General features: G+C 37.0%; 2 protein-coding genes across 4 annotated transcripts in view; both read right to left on the bottom strand.

Annotated features, from left to right (window-relative positions):
* The window catches only part of LOC121954817 (endoplasmic reticulum junction formation protein lunapark-B-like), a 20,395-nt gene extending 14,307 nt beyond the window's left edge, over positions 1-6,088 (bottom strand). Inside the window, exons 1-6 of the mRNA XM_042502525.1 lie at positions 5,970-6,088; positions 4,055-4,122; positions 2,061-2,102; positions 1,115-1,165; positions 897-1,033; positions 50-108 (exon numbers count right to left, since the gene is read on the bottom strand). Of these exons, the coding sequence (XP_042358459.1) occupies positions 50-108; positions 897-1,033; positions 1,115-1,165; positions 2,061-2,102; positions 4,055-4,081 (316 nt within the window). The 5' untranslated portion in view covers positions 4,082-4,122; positions 5,970-6,088. The remainder of the gene's footprint in view (positions 1-49; positions 109-896; positions 1,034-1,114; positions 1,166-2,060; positions 2,103-4,054; positions 4,123-5,969) is intronic.
* Positions 6,089-11,051: 4,963 nt separating this feature from the next.
* LOC121954671 (zinc finger protein 708-like) lies at positions 11,052-16,188 on the bottom strand. 3 transcript variants are annotated; one of them, XM_042502330.1, is made up of 6 exons: positions 15,986-16,188; positions 15,211-15,478; positions 14,294-14,358; positions 14,165-14,225; positions 12,034-13,208; positions 11,052-11,227 (listed from the first exon to the last, which is right to left on the bottom strand). In XM_042502330.1, the coding sequence occupies exons 1-5, from the start codon at positions 16,112-16,114 to the stop codon at positions 12,040-12,042; spliced, it is 1,692 nt and encodes a 563-aa protein (XP_042358264.1). In that variant the 5' UTR covers positions 16,115-16,188; the 3' UTR covers positions 11,052-11,227; positions 12,034-12,039. The 3 variants fall into 3 exon arrangements, with proteins under 3 accessions (XP_042358264.1, XP_042358263.1, XP_042358266.1); XM_042502329.1 differs by lacking the exon at positions 11,052-11,227 and having other exon boundaries at positions 11,254-13,208; XM_042502332.1 differs by lacking the exons at positions 11,052-11,227; positions 15,986-16,188 and adding an exon at positions 15,827-15,881 and having other exon boundaries at positions 11,254-13,208.
* Positions 16,189-18,712: the final 2,524 nt, after the last annotated feature.

Here is an 18,712-nt window from a genome sequence, read left to right as displayed (position 1 = left end):
AATCAGCTTCACATAATGGAAGTGAAAGAGGGACACGTGGACAACTTACTGTTTCTCTCGGTGCGTTTGGAAAAGAGGAAGATCAACAGCTTCCGGATGAACCAAACCCTGATGATGAGGAAGAAGAGCATCAGAGAGACGAAGCTGCTCATAATGATCGACTTCAGATTCAAACCTGGTGACGAAAACTAAAAGACAGTTTACATCAGGAAAACTCAACCCGCTTTGCTCACGGGATGTTTTTTGGATGTTTCTTTGAGTTTGTGACATTCTTTGGATTTTAGGACATTTTTAAAAAATTTAGAACATTCCTGGTATTTGAGGACGTTTTCAGGACTTTAGGACATTTCTTGGACTGTAAGACATCTCTCGGATTTTGGGACATTTTAAACATTTCAAGACATTTTGAGGATTTTAGGACATTTCTAGGATTTTATGATTTTTCTAGATTTTTCGGAAATTTCTTTGATTTTATTAAGTTTCTGGGATTTTCGGACATTTCTTTGATTTTATTAAGTTTCTGGGATTTTAGGACATTTCTTGTATATGAGGACATTAGGGTCTTAGCTGAGACCTCTGTCGGGGGTGCGGTGGATCCTCCACTGTCACTTTTTTAATCAACAAGCTCTATTTTGATGCTGTTTTATGCACTCTGGTGCCTTATGGAGACTAAAAGTACAAAAACAAATTCCCAGTGTGAATCACTTTATTTTTCATTAGGAAATCGTTGGGGGGCCACTCGCCACACTATCGGGTGCCAGATTTGGCCCGCGGGACAAAAGTCGAGTATCACCGCTGTGCAGCTTTATCAAATAATAAAAAATACAAAAACATTTTAAGATGACTCGTCTGAACTTTGCAGATGACGGATAACGTAAGAGGCGGAGAGCACTCACAGCAGCGGGTAGATGAAGAAAGGCAGAGCCATGGAGAGTCTGTCCAGCCATTGTTCAGGCAGGTAGAGACAGTAAACAACCAGCGAGGTCAGCAGGTACAGAACCGACGAGTAGAGAAGCAGGCGGCCGACCCACAGCTGCAGACACAAACACATCGATGAGAGGAAAGTAACGTTTGACCACATCGCTGCACGTCGGGGATGTTTTGTCGACTTCACCTTTTGCAGACGTTGGTTTTTGGCTCTGAACTCCTCCAGCTCTTTAATCTCCTGCAACATGGAGGTCAAAGGTTATTCAAACAGTCCACAGACTCTCAAATAATCAGATGGTACCTTTAAAGTTCACCGGTTGTGAATTTGTAGGAAATCCCTTTTCTTAATGTTAAGTTACCCTCTGTTCTCTGGTTTAATTCGGGACACTCAAGGATGAGTTATGAAGCAGGATTGATGCCATAAGCTGGATAATTATGTTACATAAAACATGGAATTCCTGTCACATTTTCCGTGTGATCAATCATCCTATAATTCAATAATCCTGATTTTGATTGTGCTGTACATCATTATCAAAAACTGAAATGCAAACTGTTTGCATGTTTCATTTGACTGCACTCATGCAGATGCATCACAAAAAAATTTGAATATTGTGAAAAAAATCAACATTTTCCACCAGTTATTTAAGAAAGTGACCATTTAATATATTCTTGACTTATTACACAAACTAAAATGTTTCATTTTTCCATTTTTATTTTTGTAATTATGGCCTAAAACGAGAAAAATGTAGAAATAAAAAAACGCAACACAAATTTCAAAATATTATAATGTGGGACCCAAAACTACGATCCTCCATGCCACGCCACATCGATGCAGTAATTCACAGTAAAGGAGTCCCCAACCAAGTGTTACGCATATAAATTAACATATTGTGGCATATTAAAATTAACATTTTGATTTATGTATAATGAATATGCAATAAATTAAAGTTTACTGTTTTGAATTAATTTAAGAGGAAAAATTTTCTTTTTCACGATATTTTAATTTTTTGAGATGCACCTTTCCTCTATTAAAAAACGGGAAAAATATGTGGTTAAGAAAGACATGGCAAAGATTTTCTGTGCTATAAACATTGTGTGAAGGCATGAAATCAGAAACAACAGTTGATCAGTACCTTGTCGAGGCTCTCCAGCTGCTCGACTGTGGTCGGCTTCGCCTGGATGGAGGAGAAAGATCAGAAAATCATCGTCAGGTTCACAGAAATATCTCGGCTCAGTGTATAAAACATAAATATTAAAGCAAATGTGATTTCTCCACATCTGTACGTTTTGTGGTGTGGATAAATCAATACAGCAGAGTATTGTAATATTTTTATATGGCAATATGGTATCATTACAGGGATTATTGTTTTTTTTTTTTTTAAATATAAGTGATTAATGTCATGAATACAAATGAAACGTTTGGTAGTCTACCAGAATAATGTAATAAATTGTTTTCTCTAATCTGCTGTGAACATTTTGCCACATTAAAAAAATGACCAAAGTGAGCTGAACAGACAGAAAACTTCATCTTATCAGATAACACAGATGTTGACAAACTTTTCCTTTGGTGACATAATCTGCAATTGAAAAAAGGTTTAAAAAAATTCAAATATATCAGAATACATTTTATTGCAACACTCGATACTCGCAAAATTTTTTACAAGTATAAATAAGACTTTCTTTTCTAGGAAAACATCGTGAATATTTAATATGTTTCTGTTGCATATACATGAGAAACATTTTGCTCCTAATCTCCAGAAAAACAAAATCTTCAAATAAAAATATTTCAGCTCATATGCCAGGCAAGGGAGATGTCCACCTTAAAAATCTTTTTTGTGAGTTTTTTAACAGAGCTTCACTCTGTTTATTATTCCTCTTCTCTCTTCCTGAAATCTGAATAAATGCACAAACCAAACACTGCTCTGTCTGTTGCTCACTGTCTCTGGTTTGCCCCCCCCCTTGACTTCTTCAGTATGTCTAAAAATAGAAAATGAATTTCATCGAGCTCGGGTGCAGGGTTCACCGTGTCAACGCCCGAATTATCTCAAAGAGAAGAAGCAGAGCAGAAGAAAAAAACCTGCCATGAATCCTGTTCAGAACTTGTTATTTGTCTCACATTTCATGGCTTAGGAAGTAAAATAATTCAGTTTTTTTAATAATAAAAAGTACATATACATACCTCAACTCACCTCTATTCAATGGTATTTTTGTCACCTAAATCTAAGAATCATGTACAGTTTAATATCTAGATTTTGCCATTTACTGCATATACTCACAAGAATAAAACGTCCATTTAGTGCATCTGTATTTTAGACTTACTGGTAAATTTGAGATGCCTCATACTATCTACAATCAGTGCTTTTATATTTTACTGATAATTGCTGAGATACTGCATGACTTCTGACCACATTATATAAGCCCTCTTAAACCTCGAGGTTGCTGTTGTCTCATTCCTTGAGAAGCCCCGACCATCATAATCAGTTTTGTCTGATAAATATCTTCATGAAAAGGATGCGAATTAAGATTTTATGAAACCCGTTTAGGTCTTGTTTCATAATTGTTAAAACTCCTTTATTCCTCCTGTAATTCACTCTCATTTCTCAGGGTTCCTGCAGCAAAGGTCAAAATCTAAGACCAATCTTCCCAGAACCAAAATACGAAAAAGCAAAGAAAAGATGTGCTGTCATGTGTTTTGACTGTACACGTATGCTGATGTCCTGCAATGATATGTTGCGTTCTAAAACAAAAAGAAATAAAATTTTAAAAAGTTAGGGTTAGAGACAGTTTTACCCAAATATTTGTTGTAACACAAACCATGACTTTTTAATGGTGTTCAAATGAGGGGAATTTGGCAAATTGTATTTATTTAAAATAATAATAATTAAAATAAAAAAAGGATGTTATCAGTTATTTTGAAATTCTACATTAGAAACAAACATGCATAAAAAAAACTTGCATATCTGAGCATTTTTAAGACTTTTGAAAGATTTACTGAAGACATTTTAATAGCAACTGAGGCCTTATTTATTTGGATTAAGGAGTTCAATGCCTCTCAAGACTTTTGAAGGATCTGCAGGATTTCTAGAAGTCAGACTTGAAGTGTTTGTTTTTTCTTTCATCGACTCACCTTCCATCTGGACAACAGACCCCCCATATCCGTCAGTCAGTCGTCTCCTCTTTGACTCCTTTGGTTCACTATGAAACAGAAAGTCTCTGTTAGAATAACACTGTTTACAGTTTGCTGCTGACATCAACCATCTGAAACTTGAGCACAGTGACTTCATTTCTTAAAAAAACATGACAAGATGGCAATGAGCAGTGAGAGAAGACATGATCCAAAAACAAGCAAGTAATTATTTTTAAAAATCCTTTAAAAATGTTAATAAATTAAATAAAAGAAATGACCAAGAAAAAGTGCATTAAAATTTTTAATAATTTTGTTACATAATTATAACTATAATTTTTCCCTTGGCTTTTTTTCTTTTTTTCCCTCCAAACATTTTACTAGCTTTTTTAAAAATGATTTCCTAAATCTACTTATTCCTTGCAATTTGTGGAACATTTCTTACCAACTTGCTCATTGCTTTTTTCTCACATTTTTAAAGAAATAATGCCAATTATGGTTCAAAGGTTTAAATACTTGTAAGAGGCACCTGAAAGCAGCGCATAAAAAGTGATGTCTTTCCAGGTTTCAGAGGGTTAAACACATCAGTCACACAACACTTACGTCATCACAGGATTTAGTGAGCTGCCTATGGAAAACTGAGCACAATAGTTGTCGTTGTGGATTTACTACAGAAATGTTTGCTTTAGGCTCTTTATGTAGCTTAAAGGCTACAACAAAGGCACAGTTTATATGTTCAACACTGATAAACTTTTCATTCCACAGACAAAATAATCTCTGACATCCAGGAGGGATTTACCTCTCGACTGCATACGACCTTTGACCCATGACTCAGCATTTTTACACATTAAGTCAGTCCTCATGTGGCTGCTGCTGTGAAGTCACAAGTCATTTTTTTTTTTCCTTTTGTTTTCCCCCAGGGCTGTGTTGATGCATGTGTCCTAAATGTAGTCCAGATTGTGTATTTGAGTGTAATCAGTGAATTTGCAGCTCAGCTCCTGCAGTGAATCTAAAATACACTGTGGAAACTAAATAGTTACATTCAGACTGTTCAGGTTGGAAATAGGTACAAATAACTGACATATCCCAGACTGTCAGCAGCAAAAATAATAAAATAAAATAAATTAAATCAAAAACATAGTGGTATCATGCCAAAAACCTGGTATTTAATTTGAAAATTGTGAAAATTAATCATTTTTGACATTTTGAATTAAGATTGACGTTGGTTAAAAAAAAAATACAGTTAACGAATGTAGAAAATCATATTAAAGTCTAACACTTTTCAACGCTTGATTTTGAAAAGTGCATTTTGTGCACTGAGCGATACGAGTGTGTTTAGTGATGAAGCGGGTCTTAAGGGTTAATGTAATCCAAAAAACACCCAATGAGAAAATTAGCTTTTTTAAAAATTTGATATTTATAATAACGTTTGTATGGTTGACACTGTGAGCAATAATTTCAGTACGTTAATCTTCAGGTGGTCACGACACTTACATTCTGAAAACGGTACGTTTCTCTGGCTTTTCTCTGAGACCTCCCGTTTGTTATTAACAGCTGATCGCAGATAAACAATAAATAAAAACAACAGCTAACACTGCGGGCTCACAGCTGATGTAGACAGCTAACACAGCTAGCTGCTGCTTCAGCAAAACACGTCAATCCGCTGTTAAAAACAAAAGTAACGTTTAAAAAACATCTTTACTGCAAACAGAGAAGCCAAAAGTTTGAACTTTGCGGATGTATTTGGTGTGAATGAGACGGTCAAACCTGAACTGTTACTCAGCATGTTACCTGCTGCAACGACACTGAGCTTGTTAGCTAACGCAACAACAACGACAGAGAGGCGCCGACACGAGCCACGCGCTGCCGTTAATGATGCCACACTTCATTATTTCTTCTCATTTAAATGTTTACTCACGTCAGGAGGTGTTTAAATGTTTCTGTGAGCCGCTCATTTACTCAAAATCTGCGCAGAAACCAGCTAACAGGAGACTTTCTCTGCAGCCTGAACTGCAGCTCAGGCGAGCGTTGGCGCGGCGTGGGGACGTAACGTACGCATGACGTAAGAGAGCAAAGGTCAATGTGGTTCCCAGAATCCTTTGCGTTGTAGTTTTTGTGGTATTTTTGACAAAAATTAAATTTTTAATCATTTGGGGAGTATTTAATAGAAGGGCTGCATTCAGGAAAAGACATGCCAGATAAATAAAGTATTTTTGAAAATTAAAAAACAAAACATAAAATAAACAAGAATTATTACTAATAGTAGCAGTAGTAGTATTTTAAATATATAAAATTTGCCATATTCTTCTCATATGAAAACCATTTAAAAAAGTAAATATTTGGGTAAAACTGTCCTTAACCCCAAGGCAGTTGGTGTTCATGTTACCTTTGTTTTTTCCTTATATTTTGTTTTTTATTGTTTAAAAACCAAACAGATCATATTAGGAGATCAGCATACACATGTAGTCAATACACATGATCAGTGGTCCTAAATTTAACTCTGGGTGGCATTAAAAATCTAATCTTCTAAAATCGAATTTAAATTCAAAATTCTAAATCTAAACCAAATTTCCAGAATCCTTTGCGTTGTAGTTTTTGTGGTATTTTTGACAAAAATTAAATTTTTAATCATTTGGGGAGTATTTAATAGAAGGGCTGCATTTAGGAAAAGACATGCCAGATAAATAAAGTATTTTTGAAAATTAAAAAACAAAACATAAAATAAACAGAAATACATTTTCACATAATTTGTTTCAGTAACCAGCAATTAATAAAAGACATAAACTGAATATGTACATCATCAGTTCCTTACTTTTAATTACTTTTTTAGACTTTCCTGAATTAAAAGCTTTTCCTATAATCTCTACTTAAATACACTTTACCCCTGACATACCACTTATGTCTTACAATGCTCTATTTTAGTTAAAAATTCCCACATTGTTTTCACATTTTTCTTCTGTGTTTTATTTAATGTTTTTAATTTGAATTTAATGATTTTATTTAAGATTTTTTTGGGATCCCCCTTAGGTGTAAAGCACTTTGTAACATTTGTTTTGATAAGTGCTAACTGTTTTATTATCATCATCATCATCATCATCATCATTATTATTATTATTATTACTATTATTATTATTATTGTCATTATCATCATCCTCATCATTACTACTATTACCATAATCAACAAATAGGCAAATAAATATTCGCAGCAGATGATGAATGAAAGGCCAAACAGTAACAGGAACATATTGCAATTAATTTAAACGCAAACATTATATCTAGTAAATTAAATAATAAAACGTCAGTCATTAAAACAAAAAAGTAAAGAGATATAATAATATAATATCAGTCAACAAATAAAAAGTCCAATAAGGATCCCTGCACAAAAAAACAAACAAAAAAAAAACGCCTTGATTTTAACTGCAGTGTTGAGATGTAGGAAAACTGTTCGTCACTAGATGTCGCACACATTGTATTATTTACGGCGGTCTGTCATTATGCAGAGCTGATCAGTGTCACCGAGAGGATGAATGTGCATTTACTGGGCTGTCACTTGATTTCACTGAGAATTACAGAGTGAATGTATATCTTCTCATCATGCGTGTCACCGCGTGTTTTTAATGTAATACAATCACTTGCAAAATATCTGCAATGCAATAATTTCCTTTACGGCCAAACAGCAGCGACTCCACATATTAACCCTCAAACACACTGGATCGACAGTTTTCTTGTGCTGCGTTCAGACATCTTTCACCAGCATTTAAATCTTTAAAACCTGAAAAAAAAAAAATCCGAGCCATGGAAGGAAATGATAGTAAGCGACACAGTAAGGTATGTCCAGCATTTTTTTTTTTTTTTTTTTTGCTTTTTATGCTAAAAGATTACATGGAAATTACCCCAAAATTGGCTGTGGAAGTGTATTAGATATTATCTAAATACATGTATAAATATTTAAAAGAAATACGGAAAAAGTTCAGAAAACTTTATAATTCTATGTTTAAAATTATGTTGCATGTTATGTATATTTCGAATAAATAAACACACAATAAACAATACATATATAATTATTATACGTTTATTTTCGGGTAACTTATTTATTCTACTAAATCTGCTCTGCTGAATGCAACACACTAAAACACACACACACACACACACACACACACACACACACACACACGTGCGGAATGTGCGGAATATTCCGCAGCATTTTTCCGGAGCTCCCAGCTGAGCTCCTTCAGCTGCACCTCAGGTTTGGCCTTCAGCTTTAATGCTTACAGCTTCCTCTGGAGTCCGCAGAGTTATGGGCCTAATAAAACTCTCTCACACACACACACTCACACACACACACACACACACACACACACACACACACACACACACACACACACACACACACTGTACGCTGCTGTTGTATATTAGAACTGATGAGCAATCTTGATGCTGATGTTATTTCCGTTTCATTAACCTGTAATGAATTAAATATCCGAGATGAAAATGAAAAGCGGGGACTTTTTTTTAACAACACTCCCACGCAAAGCGCGCGCGCGCGCGCGCACACACGCACACACACACACACACACACACACACACACACACACACACACACACACGTGCAGTAGGACATATTGATTTTGCAAAGTCACAGAACACCAAACAGTAATCATATTATCTTTTACTGTTTTAACCCTTTAAAATCTGGGCAATTTTGATTTATTCATTTAATTATTATTTTTTAAAAAAATAGGGGAAAAGGCAAGGAACAAATTTAGAGAAAACGAGTCGCAAAATAGCAAGAAATTAGTAAGGAGTTGAAGAAGAAAATTAAAAAAGAAAATTACCAGAAAAATATTATTGTTAAAATAAATAATTTTGAATATTGGTCAGACCATATTTTGTCACTAGCTTTTATATTTTGTCATATACTATACTTTTATATATATATATATATATACATATACATATATATATATATATATATATGTATATATATATAATAATATCGTTTTTTTATACATGCCTATACTATATTTTTATATGCCTGCCTTACCAAGTTACCCATTGCCCTTTTCTCCGTGTTTTTGAAAGAAATAATTTGCAAAAGTTTATTTATGAACAAGGTTTCAAAAGGGTTAAATTAAAGCAGCATCGAGATGGCGATAAACTGTTTGAACTTTAAAGTTGTTTTGAAAAACAGCGCAACACAGATTTAGCCTCAGACTTCTTGTTTGCATGTTTTCAATGCATTTCCTCATTTAGCGCAGTGTGTGTAAGAATATAATAGAAAATAAATTACAACAAATTAAATTGAGAATTAATAATAATAATAATAATTCTAACAGTGTTTGTTGGCCGCAATGTCGCAAAATAAATAACTAAATAAATAATGATCGATCATTAAAACTTGAACATAATGTAAGAAATTGAACTCAGGAATGAATCTGTGCAGAGTTGATGATTTATCCGTTGTAATCTTAATTTAAAAAAAATCTCTAGCATGCTTTTATATCATTAGACTTGTGGTTATTGTGTGATTTTAAGACCCACGATATAAAATTATATATATATTACTCCCACTAAACCATTATGCGTCTCTCCGTGGAGGATGGAAAAGGCCTCCTGCACGCCACCATTTGCTGTGTGCACATTTCGGGATGGCACATGGTTCAAAGACACTAAAGTTAGGGGGGGTCAGACCGTTTATTGGACTTGACGGTCAGTGTGCGTCTGTCAGAAAAGGAGACACCTGCTTTAGGACAAATGTCCACGCGGAAGCACAGCGCGTGAAGTTGGATTCCCTGTTTCATCTGCATATTAAGGTGAGCCTCCATTTATCTGTTATTCACACTTAATTTAGCTATTTAGTTATTCACATGTTTTAATTCATTAGGCCGACTGGAAACGTCATTTTTTAAAAATGTTTCTGTCTTAACCTTTTTTCTCTCTTTAGTTTGGGTTCACACGTTGAGCCCTGCAGTTCACTGAATGTAACACATTTTAAAGCCTAAAAATGTTGGATTCGTTTACATTAAATTGATTTCTTTTAAACAGCTATAGACTACAAACTACTCGCTCTTATTTAAAGCGGGGCCAATACACTGTAGGAGTGCACAGTAACGAAATATAAGGTGAAAAGTAACCGTGGATCGCATAACTTTATATGCATTATTTTTCGACGAATTTACGCAATTTGGATTATTTGCACATTATATATTTATATTGGCAACGCGCAGTTAATAGATGCTAATTTAATAATTGCCCATTTGCTTCAATGCTGCTGATAGATTTCAATAGTGTCCCTTAAAGATCTAAGACTATAATAATAGGCCAACCAATAATAACAGTAATGTCAGGAAAATTAAAATTAAAAAAAAAAAAAAACATATCGAGGATTGCTTCAGGCCTGAATCCACTGTCCGGTTAAATAGTTGCTTTTTTTGGTAAGAGGTCTGATTTTATCAACATGACAGCAATGCAAAAAGAAAAAAAACTGGAGTCGTATGAGTGATTCTGATTCTGATCATCCTCGTTTCTGTTTGGACGTTTTAGATACAAGCATTAAAGCGCATTAATATCCTCTGAATATCTCCGCTTTGTTCATCAATAGATCCGATATCAAAGTATATGTAGTTCCCTATGGCAGCATTTAAAAAACTATATATATATATATAATGCATTTATAAGTCATGATATGATTTAAGTCATTGAGCCTTTTTCTCCCCAGTTTGGGGTTTGCTTAAATTTTGCTGGTAAATGAATGTAAACAGGCGCTCCCTGAATTAACCGACAACACGTCACGTGTTTGGGGATGTTAAACGTAAGAGCAAAAGCGATGTGCTCCACTAATAAACTATATAAATTGTTGAGGATCTAATGAGATACAAATCATTAAATTCAAAATTAGATGCAAAAATTACACAGTCTCGAAGCGTTTCATTAAATAGACAAAAGTCTCTTCATTAGGCATAAATATTTATTATGCAATAAATACAGAAATCCCCACACGCCTGCATTAATATCACCTGACTGGTTCCCCAGGCCTCAGGGCGGTTTCCTGATATATGAAGACCGAAATACAGCTAACAGGTCTGCATCTGTTTTTATCATCCAGGTTTAAATGACTTCAGTGTCACACACAGAAGTTCACACTGCAGCAACCTGTGCTGCTGCCGCTGAAATAATCTGTTAAAGACAGAAAAAGGTCATGACATCTGTTGTTTTGTGTCTCTTTCTGTTTTGTGTCTTCCTGTAGTCATTTTGTGTCTCCATGTAGTTATTTTGTGTACCCTTGTAGTAATTTTGGGTCTCTTTATAGTCATTACGCATGTTTTTGTGGTTGTTTTTGTGAGAAGCATTTTTTATTCATTGTGCAGCACAGCGATGGATCCAACTGTCTGAAGGTATTAGAAAAAATGCTTTTAAAACCAAAGACCTTATTATGGTCACATTATTTCAGATCTTTTAAATGATCTTTTACTGTTTGCTTATTCTTTTACTGATCTCTCTATGTCCCTCTTTTTATAATTGTATTGTTTTCACTTTGAATTTAATTGTTCTTTTGTATTGTTTTTATTCGTTTTTTACAGCACCCTGAGAATACCTCTGAGTATGAAATGTTTTATGAATAAAATGGTCTTATTTGCTGCAGTCGGTCAAATGGTAATTGATGCTCCTTTTGGTAACCCAGCGAGTGAAGAGGCTGTTTTCCACCTGGTGTTGACTCTCACTCTGTTTGTGTGTTTCTCTGCAGACCCCAGGTCAGATTAAAGGATGTATACAACAGTTAATCCCACCTTCATGCTTGTGCAACAGATTTATTCACCTTTTCGACTGTTAACCTGCTGTTAGAAACATAAATGAAACAGAACAACCCTCTGCTTCTCTATTAAAGGGACACTGCACCAAAATCACTTATGTTTATTAACGTGTCACATATGGAGGGCATGTGGGGCTGTCCACATACTTTTGGCCGTGTAGTGTATGTGTACCTGAGGTCAGAGGTCAGAGGTGGCGGTCTGCCTCTGCTGCGCCTGCTTCAGGTGAGCTTTGGTCTGCATGTGAGCCTTGAGGAAGGTGAAGAGGCGGAAGTGTTTTCCGCAGTCCGGGCAGCTGTAGGGCGTCTCTCCGCTGTGGATGCTGCGGTGCCTCATGAAGCTGGTGGACAGGTTGAAAGTTTTGGAGCAGAGCGTGCACTTGTAAGGTTTCTCGCCGCTGTGGGTGTACCTGTGGTCCCTCAGCTGCTGCCGCAGACGGTAACTCTTCCCGCAGACGTCGCAGGGGAACGGTTTCTCCCCCGTGTGGCTCCGGTGGTGAATCTTAAAGAGCGACGGGTGGGGGAACCTCTTGCCGCACACCTCGCAGGTGATGATGGCGTCTCCGTTGGGCAGCTCGTCGGTGGGCAGCTCGTGCGAGTGTTTGCTGATGACGTGGTTCTTGAGGAAGCGGAAGCTCTTGCCGCAGATGGAGCAGAGCTGCCTCTCTCCGGTGTGGATGGCCTGGTGCGTGCGCAGGTTGGCGGCCTGGTTGAAGCCCTTCCCGCAGGTGGAGCACTGGAAGGGCCGGACCTCCTGGTGCATCAGTTTGTGGCGCTTCAGGTGGCCGCTGTGGTAGAAGCTCTTGCTGCAGACGTCGCAGGTGAACGTCTTCTCGAAGTGGGTCATGCGGTGTGTCTTCATCATGCTGACGCAGGAGTAGCCCTTCCCGCAGATGTCGCAGTGGCAGGTTTTCTCGCCGGTGTGCCGCGCCTTCACGTGCAGGTCGCGGTGAGTTTTGTGGTTGAACCTCTTGGGGCAGTAGTCGCAGCCGTGCGGAAGCTGCCCGTGCTCTCTGATCAAGTGTTCACGCAGTTTCACGGTGCTGGTTAGCTCCGCCCCGCACACGGAGCACACCGGGTGAGACCTCCTGTGGTGGTCCAAGAGGCGCTCTGCGTTTGGAAACAGCATCCCGCACTGCAAACACTGGCACAGAACATCTGGCGTCTTCGTCGGAGGCCTGATGGGCTCTATTTTCTTGTCGCTACTGCAGCGCTGTTTCCTGCTGCATGCTGAGATTGCGGGCAGCGGCGGCGGCAGACGGGCGTACTCGTGGTCAGAGACATCAGCCCGCGGGGGAGGGGAGGCGGTGGTTTCACGCGTCACGTCCATGGAGACAGTTTTATCTTCTCCTGCAACAAAAGACACTAAAAATCATCTTCCTAAAATCAGATTAGTCCTTCCTTCCTAAAGTCAGATTTAAGGTTTTTAAAAACTTTTTTAAAGTCACCAGCAATGATATATAAAAATTTAGAAAAGAAAAATACAAAATTAAAATCAAAGGAATTCTTTTTTTTCTTTTAAAAGACATTGCCAATTATTTTGAGATTTATCATGCCTTTCTTTTTGTTATTTTCTTAAATGGTACTGGGTACTCTATATCTACTGTGTCTATTTATTTGAATGTATTATTGTAAAAAATACAAAAGTCGAAACTAAAAATAAAAAAGAAAGCTTAAAGAAAAAAGAAAGACAGAAAGAAAAAAAGATTAAATCACGTCTTAAACTTTTGAAAAATTCATTCAATATAAATACCACTTAAAGCTAGGGGGATGTAATACTTTCTCAAAATGTATTAAAGCCACTGAGAATGAAATTTGAGACCAATTTCACAAAAAATAAAAGTTAAAGAAAAAAGACATCTTTTACTTATGGTTAGGGAAAATGTTGTCCACATGTTTACTGTAACATGAGACATCACTTTTTAGTTTTGTTAATGTAAAAACCATTCAGTCAATTTTATTATTATCTTTTTTTTTTTAATCACCAGTACTTTGAGATTTGTTTCAAATATAAAGTGCATTATAAATGAAACCATCATCATTATTGTTATTATTGTTATTGTTGTTATTATTATATTATATATGTTCAATGCAAAGCCAACAAAAAAAGATTCATAAAATCCCACATCTGATGTCTTTGCATGTTTAAGACTTTTGAAATATAGATTTTATTTAGACATTTTAATACCAATTAAGACTTTATTTTTTGATAAATGAATTTAATGCCTTTTGAGACTTTTAGGATCGATGGAAAACCTGTGCCCGGCTGGTTTTTGGGCTGAATGGGTGGAGTCAGATAAACTCACCGTCAGCGTTATCCGGACCCTGCAGTGACAGCAGCAGAGACTTGGCGCCGGCAGCAGCGCCCTGCAACACAGGAAGCAGTGAGAGGAGCTCGCAGGATCTTCGCTGTTACTGTGGATTCACTCACTGACCTGATAAAGCAGGACGTAGGTCTGTCCTGTGGGGGGACGCTCACCTCCACCTCCACCACCTCCACCTGAAACGCACAGAAAGCACAGAACTCGCTCTTCAACATCGCCTGCTGATTATCTTTCTAAAGTAAATTATTGTTTGCTTTGTCAAAATCATGAAAATCGCCAGAAATGTTGGTCACAAAGAGCCGGAGCCCAAAGTGGCACCTTCATAATGTTGGTTTGTTTCACCTCAACATGATTAACCCTTTGAAACCTGAGCAAACTGGCTCAGATTTTTCTTTAAACATGGTAAGAAATAACCCCAAAATTAACAAAAATGTATAAAAAGCACAAGAAAATTAACTGAAAATTAGCATATAAAAAAGGAAAAAAACAAGAAAAAACTACAGGAAAGTAAAATACAAAAAACAAATGCTGCATTAGGTGGAATTGTGATAAGAGCCATATGAAAGTATTTTAGTTTGTTGAAAGAGCAAATGCTGCACTAAGTGGATTAGAGAGCTATTTCTAAAGACATTTTAATGTGTTTGTTTGTTGTTGTTTTTTTTAAAAACTGCACTAAGTAGAATTGTGGATACGAGCCATATAAAAATAAATCTGATTACTTTGTTATTTTGTAAAAAAAAAAAAAAAAAAAAACAAAAACAAATATAAACCCTACAGAAACTATTTGGTTGCAGACATTTTCTCTTGTATTGCACTGCAGAGCTTTTAAACTGTCTGCATATACACTGGATGTATTTGAACATGTTTAAATACTTGAATCTGTATTATTCAGGTAAATACAAGTATCCTGTAGTATGTGCTGCTGATTGTGTGCAGATAATACAGTACATACTCTGCAAGGGCGGCTGCAGTATCGACTGAAAGTAAAAAGTATGCGATTAAGAACGCATGCAGTGTCCTCAGCTCACCTTCTGTCCTTTTCGTTAAACATTCGCTGCTCTCCTCAGACTCAGGTGAGTCCCGCAGGTCTCCTGGTGGATCCTGCAGATCTCCTGGTGGATCTTTTGGGTCTCCTGGTGGATCATTCAGGTCTTTTGGTGGATCTTTTGGGTCTCCTGGTGGATCCTGCAGGTCTCCTGGAGTCTCCTCCTGCTTCTCAGCAGCCAGCTCAACCATCGTCAATATTTTATCAACAGCCTGGACACACAAACTGTCCACCAGAGTGCTGAGTTTGTCCTGAGAGAGAACACATGTGAGTTATAGTCCACATGAAATGTGCTTTGCAGCATGCACTTCATGCCGTCCAGTTTACACTGCCACTCTCATGCACTTTGACCTCTGTATGAATGGTGGAAAATTATTGAATATGACTTCAGCAATTTAAACCTTTACTTCAAAGACATTATGTCAAGATCACATTTGATGGTTGAGTTGTTGCAGTTAAAGCTTTAATTCTCAGCCATTGTCTCTTGGACACCACAGAGCTGCACTTTGACAAAGCTAATGTTTCATGATAAATGCTGAACGGAAGTTAACTAACAAACTCAAGATGCTTAAACTAGAAGTTTTGGGTTTTTTGTGTACCTATAAGAGGACTTTGGGCATTATATTTTATGTTAAATTTAACATTGAAACGGCTGACTCAACCATTTAAACGCCTCCTGACGTCACACCGGAAGTCCCTTGAGCCGACAGAGTGAAGTGAAGTTAGCCGTTAGCCACAGTTAGCTGCAGCTAGCTTACCTCGGTTTGGGGGTTTTGTTTGTTCGCAGAGACTTTATCCATCGCGGTTAAAGTCGCCGTCAGCACCGCTTTGGCCAGGTCGGTCACAATGAGCGACAGTTCATTTTTAAAAGCCGATAAATCGGCCATTTTTTAATGATTCCTGCACTTAGCAGCCAGCTAGCTTAGCAAAAAACACGGCCAATGTCAGCAATGCGGATCAAGGAAGTGACGTAGTTGTCCTCACCAACGGCCAATGGCCTTCAAAGTAAAAGTACCCGCTGCTGTCAGACTCCTGGACATTTGACACAAGGGGGATTTTTCTACAATACAATACAATACAATACCATACAATACAATACAATACAATGAGGATCAGATGTCTTATCCAGAAAAAAAGGATGAATGTTTCTGTCAATGTGAAAGGCTTATTTGGATTGTAAACATTTATGTGCTTTTTTGAAACTTATTTACATGTTTGGGAAGACAAGGAAAAGTGGTGGCATTTGTAATTTATTTATTTAAGAAGGGACAATATACATTAATACACATTTACTGAAATGTAAATGCACATGTCTTTCTTGTCATTTTGTGTCTCCTTACAGGTCAATTTGCATGTCCTCATGGTCTTTGGGGATGTTTTTGTGGTCCTTTTGGTTCTCTTTGTAGTCCTTTTATGTCACTTTGGTGTTGTTTTGTTTCTCTTTGGGGTCAATTTGTGTCTCCATGAGGTATATTTGTTGTTGTTTTGGGTTTGTTTGTGGTTGTTTTGTGTAGTCGTTTCAAGTCTCTTTGTGGGCCATTATTCGCATGTCTTTGTTGTGGTCTTAGTCTCTTTAGTCACTTTGGGTCTCTTTGGGGCATATTTGTGTTTTCTTTGGTAGTTTTGAGTCTTTTTGCAATTATTTGTTATAACGTCTTGTGTCTTTTTCTGGTCATTTTGTGTCTTTTTAAAGTCAATATTTCTTAATTTGAGTGATATTTTGCAGGTGATGGGTGGACCCTGACATTTCACGCTCCTGTGCGTGATAAAACTGTGCAGTAATCCATCCATGAGTAGAGAAGAAAGTCCATAAAATGCCTAAAATTTGTACTTAAGTAAACATACTTAGTTCCACTCCAGCTCTGCTTAAGGCCTCTTGTTTTGACAGTCACACTAACAGAAAGGTATTCAGCCAGTCAGCCGACCTGGTGGTGGCGTGCCCTCACTCTTCTTTTTCCAGAGCCATCATTGAGTAATGAACCTGAGCTGATTATGTCCACAGACGACAGAGCAAAAAGATGGACAGAGAGAGCCGAGCTCCACAGCTGCACAAACGCTGATGTTGTGTTTAAATTTGCTGTTGCACTTTAAGAACCTACATTGTTGCTTGTCCTTTGCCACTATTCTCTTAAGCAGGGTTAAACGGGCCTTTAGGGGCGAGAGGACATTATTTTCTGTCACATGTGTCTGTTCAGCAGCTCTTTAATGTAATCTGCCTATAGGCTGATGGAAGGGTGAGTCAGAGTCCAACACATTATACGCTCCATATACAACAAGAACATCAAAAAAATCACTCTGGGCATTAAACTGTCAATGGCCTTTCCATCACAGCAGCACACTGATGTGTTTCACGGAGACGTCCTCATGATGACTGAATGCATAACAGAGGACACATCTTCTGATCACATGGATTTATTGAGCTATAAATGGGAAAAACCCCAAAGATCACAAGGGTGTCCTTTTACTCAGCTCGCATATATTATTTTTCATAAGTAAAATGATCAAAATGTAACCTGAGAACAAACTTATGCTGTCACTTCTGCAGCTGCAAGCCACATATCTGCCACCGGTGTCAGTTGTGTAACTGCTGCGAGTACCTCTTAAACGATTATGTTGCTAAATGTTGCTATGACCAGTAATAACACCGAAATGTTGGTTATATTTTCCTTGATATGTATGTATTTTTGCTATATAGACTTCATGTGAGAGTGCAATGTAAATACAGGGTTGGAAAATGTGTCCACTAAACAATAATTACTAGGGTGTTAGAGGATTATTTAGAAGTTGGTGGTGATCATGATGCAAAGATCCAGCAATAAAATAGAAAAAAATCATTATATTTAAGATTTTTTATGCATGTTTGTAAGCAACTTAGCAGTAGTAGCACAATACTAAAGAAACAAATCTGGGGGAAATGTTATAATTTGTTAATTTTTTTGGTATGCAAACAGACAAATCTTAAGTTGTTTGATGCTGTGGTAACACACAGTTTTTGCAAAATATCAGAAATGAGCCTTTAAAATCACGTGTGTTGAATTATCAAACACATCATGTTTGACATAAATTTACTGAACACTGATGTCATTGTCAATAAAGTATTTACACCAGTGATACTCAAATTAGTACTTGGTGGCCAAATCTGGCCCCTGATGGGATGTCCGGGGACCCCCAACCAACCATTTTGTATTTCACAACGAAAATAAAGTTATTCATACAAGGGGGAAAAACGACACCGCAATCCCTGACAGAGGTCCTAGCTAAGAACCTAATGTCCCAAAATCATAGAAATGTTCCTACAATCCTAAAATCATCCAAAAATCCAAGAAGTGTCCTAAAATCCTAAAAAACGTCATTAAATCCTAGAAATTTCCTTAAATCCGAGAAATGTCCTTAAATCCTAGAAACATGGGTATGCTGTGACTTTGCAAATGTGTCCCCCAGAGCAAGCTGAGAATCACTGCATACGAATATCACCAAAAGAAAAG

The sequence above is a fragment of the Plectropomus leopardus genome, chromosome 15 (assembly GCF_008729295.1).
Source record: "Plectropomus leopardus isolate mb chromosome 15, YSFRI_Pleo_2.0, whole genome shotgun sequence".
Classification (NCBI taxonomy): domain Eukaryota; kingdom Metazoa; phylum Chordata; class Actinopteri; order Perciformes; family Serranidae; genus Plectropomus; species Plectropomus leopardus.
Note: the sequence above shows the minus strand (reverse complement) of the source record. Positions and strands in the feature narration are given on the sequence as shown.

Coding starts and splice junctions, on each gene's coding strand:
- LOC121954671 (XM_042502330.1), bottom strand. CDS start 16,114: ATGGCCGATTTATCGGCTTTTAAAAATGAACTGTCGCTCATTGTGACC. Junction 15,479..15,985: donor AACAAAACCCCCAAACCGAG/GTAAGCTAGCTG, acceptor GTTCTCTCTCAG/GACAAACTCAGCACTCTGGT. Junction 14,226..14,293: donor CCTACGTCCTGCTTTATCAG/GTCAGTGAGTGA, acceptor CCTGTGTTGCAG/GGCGCTGCTGCCGGCGCCAA.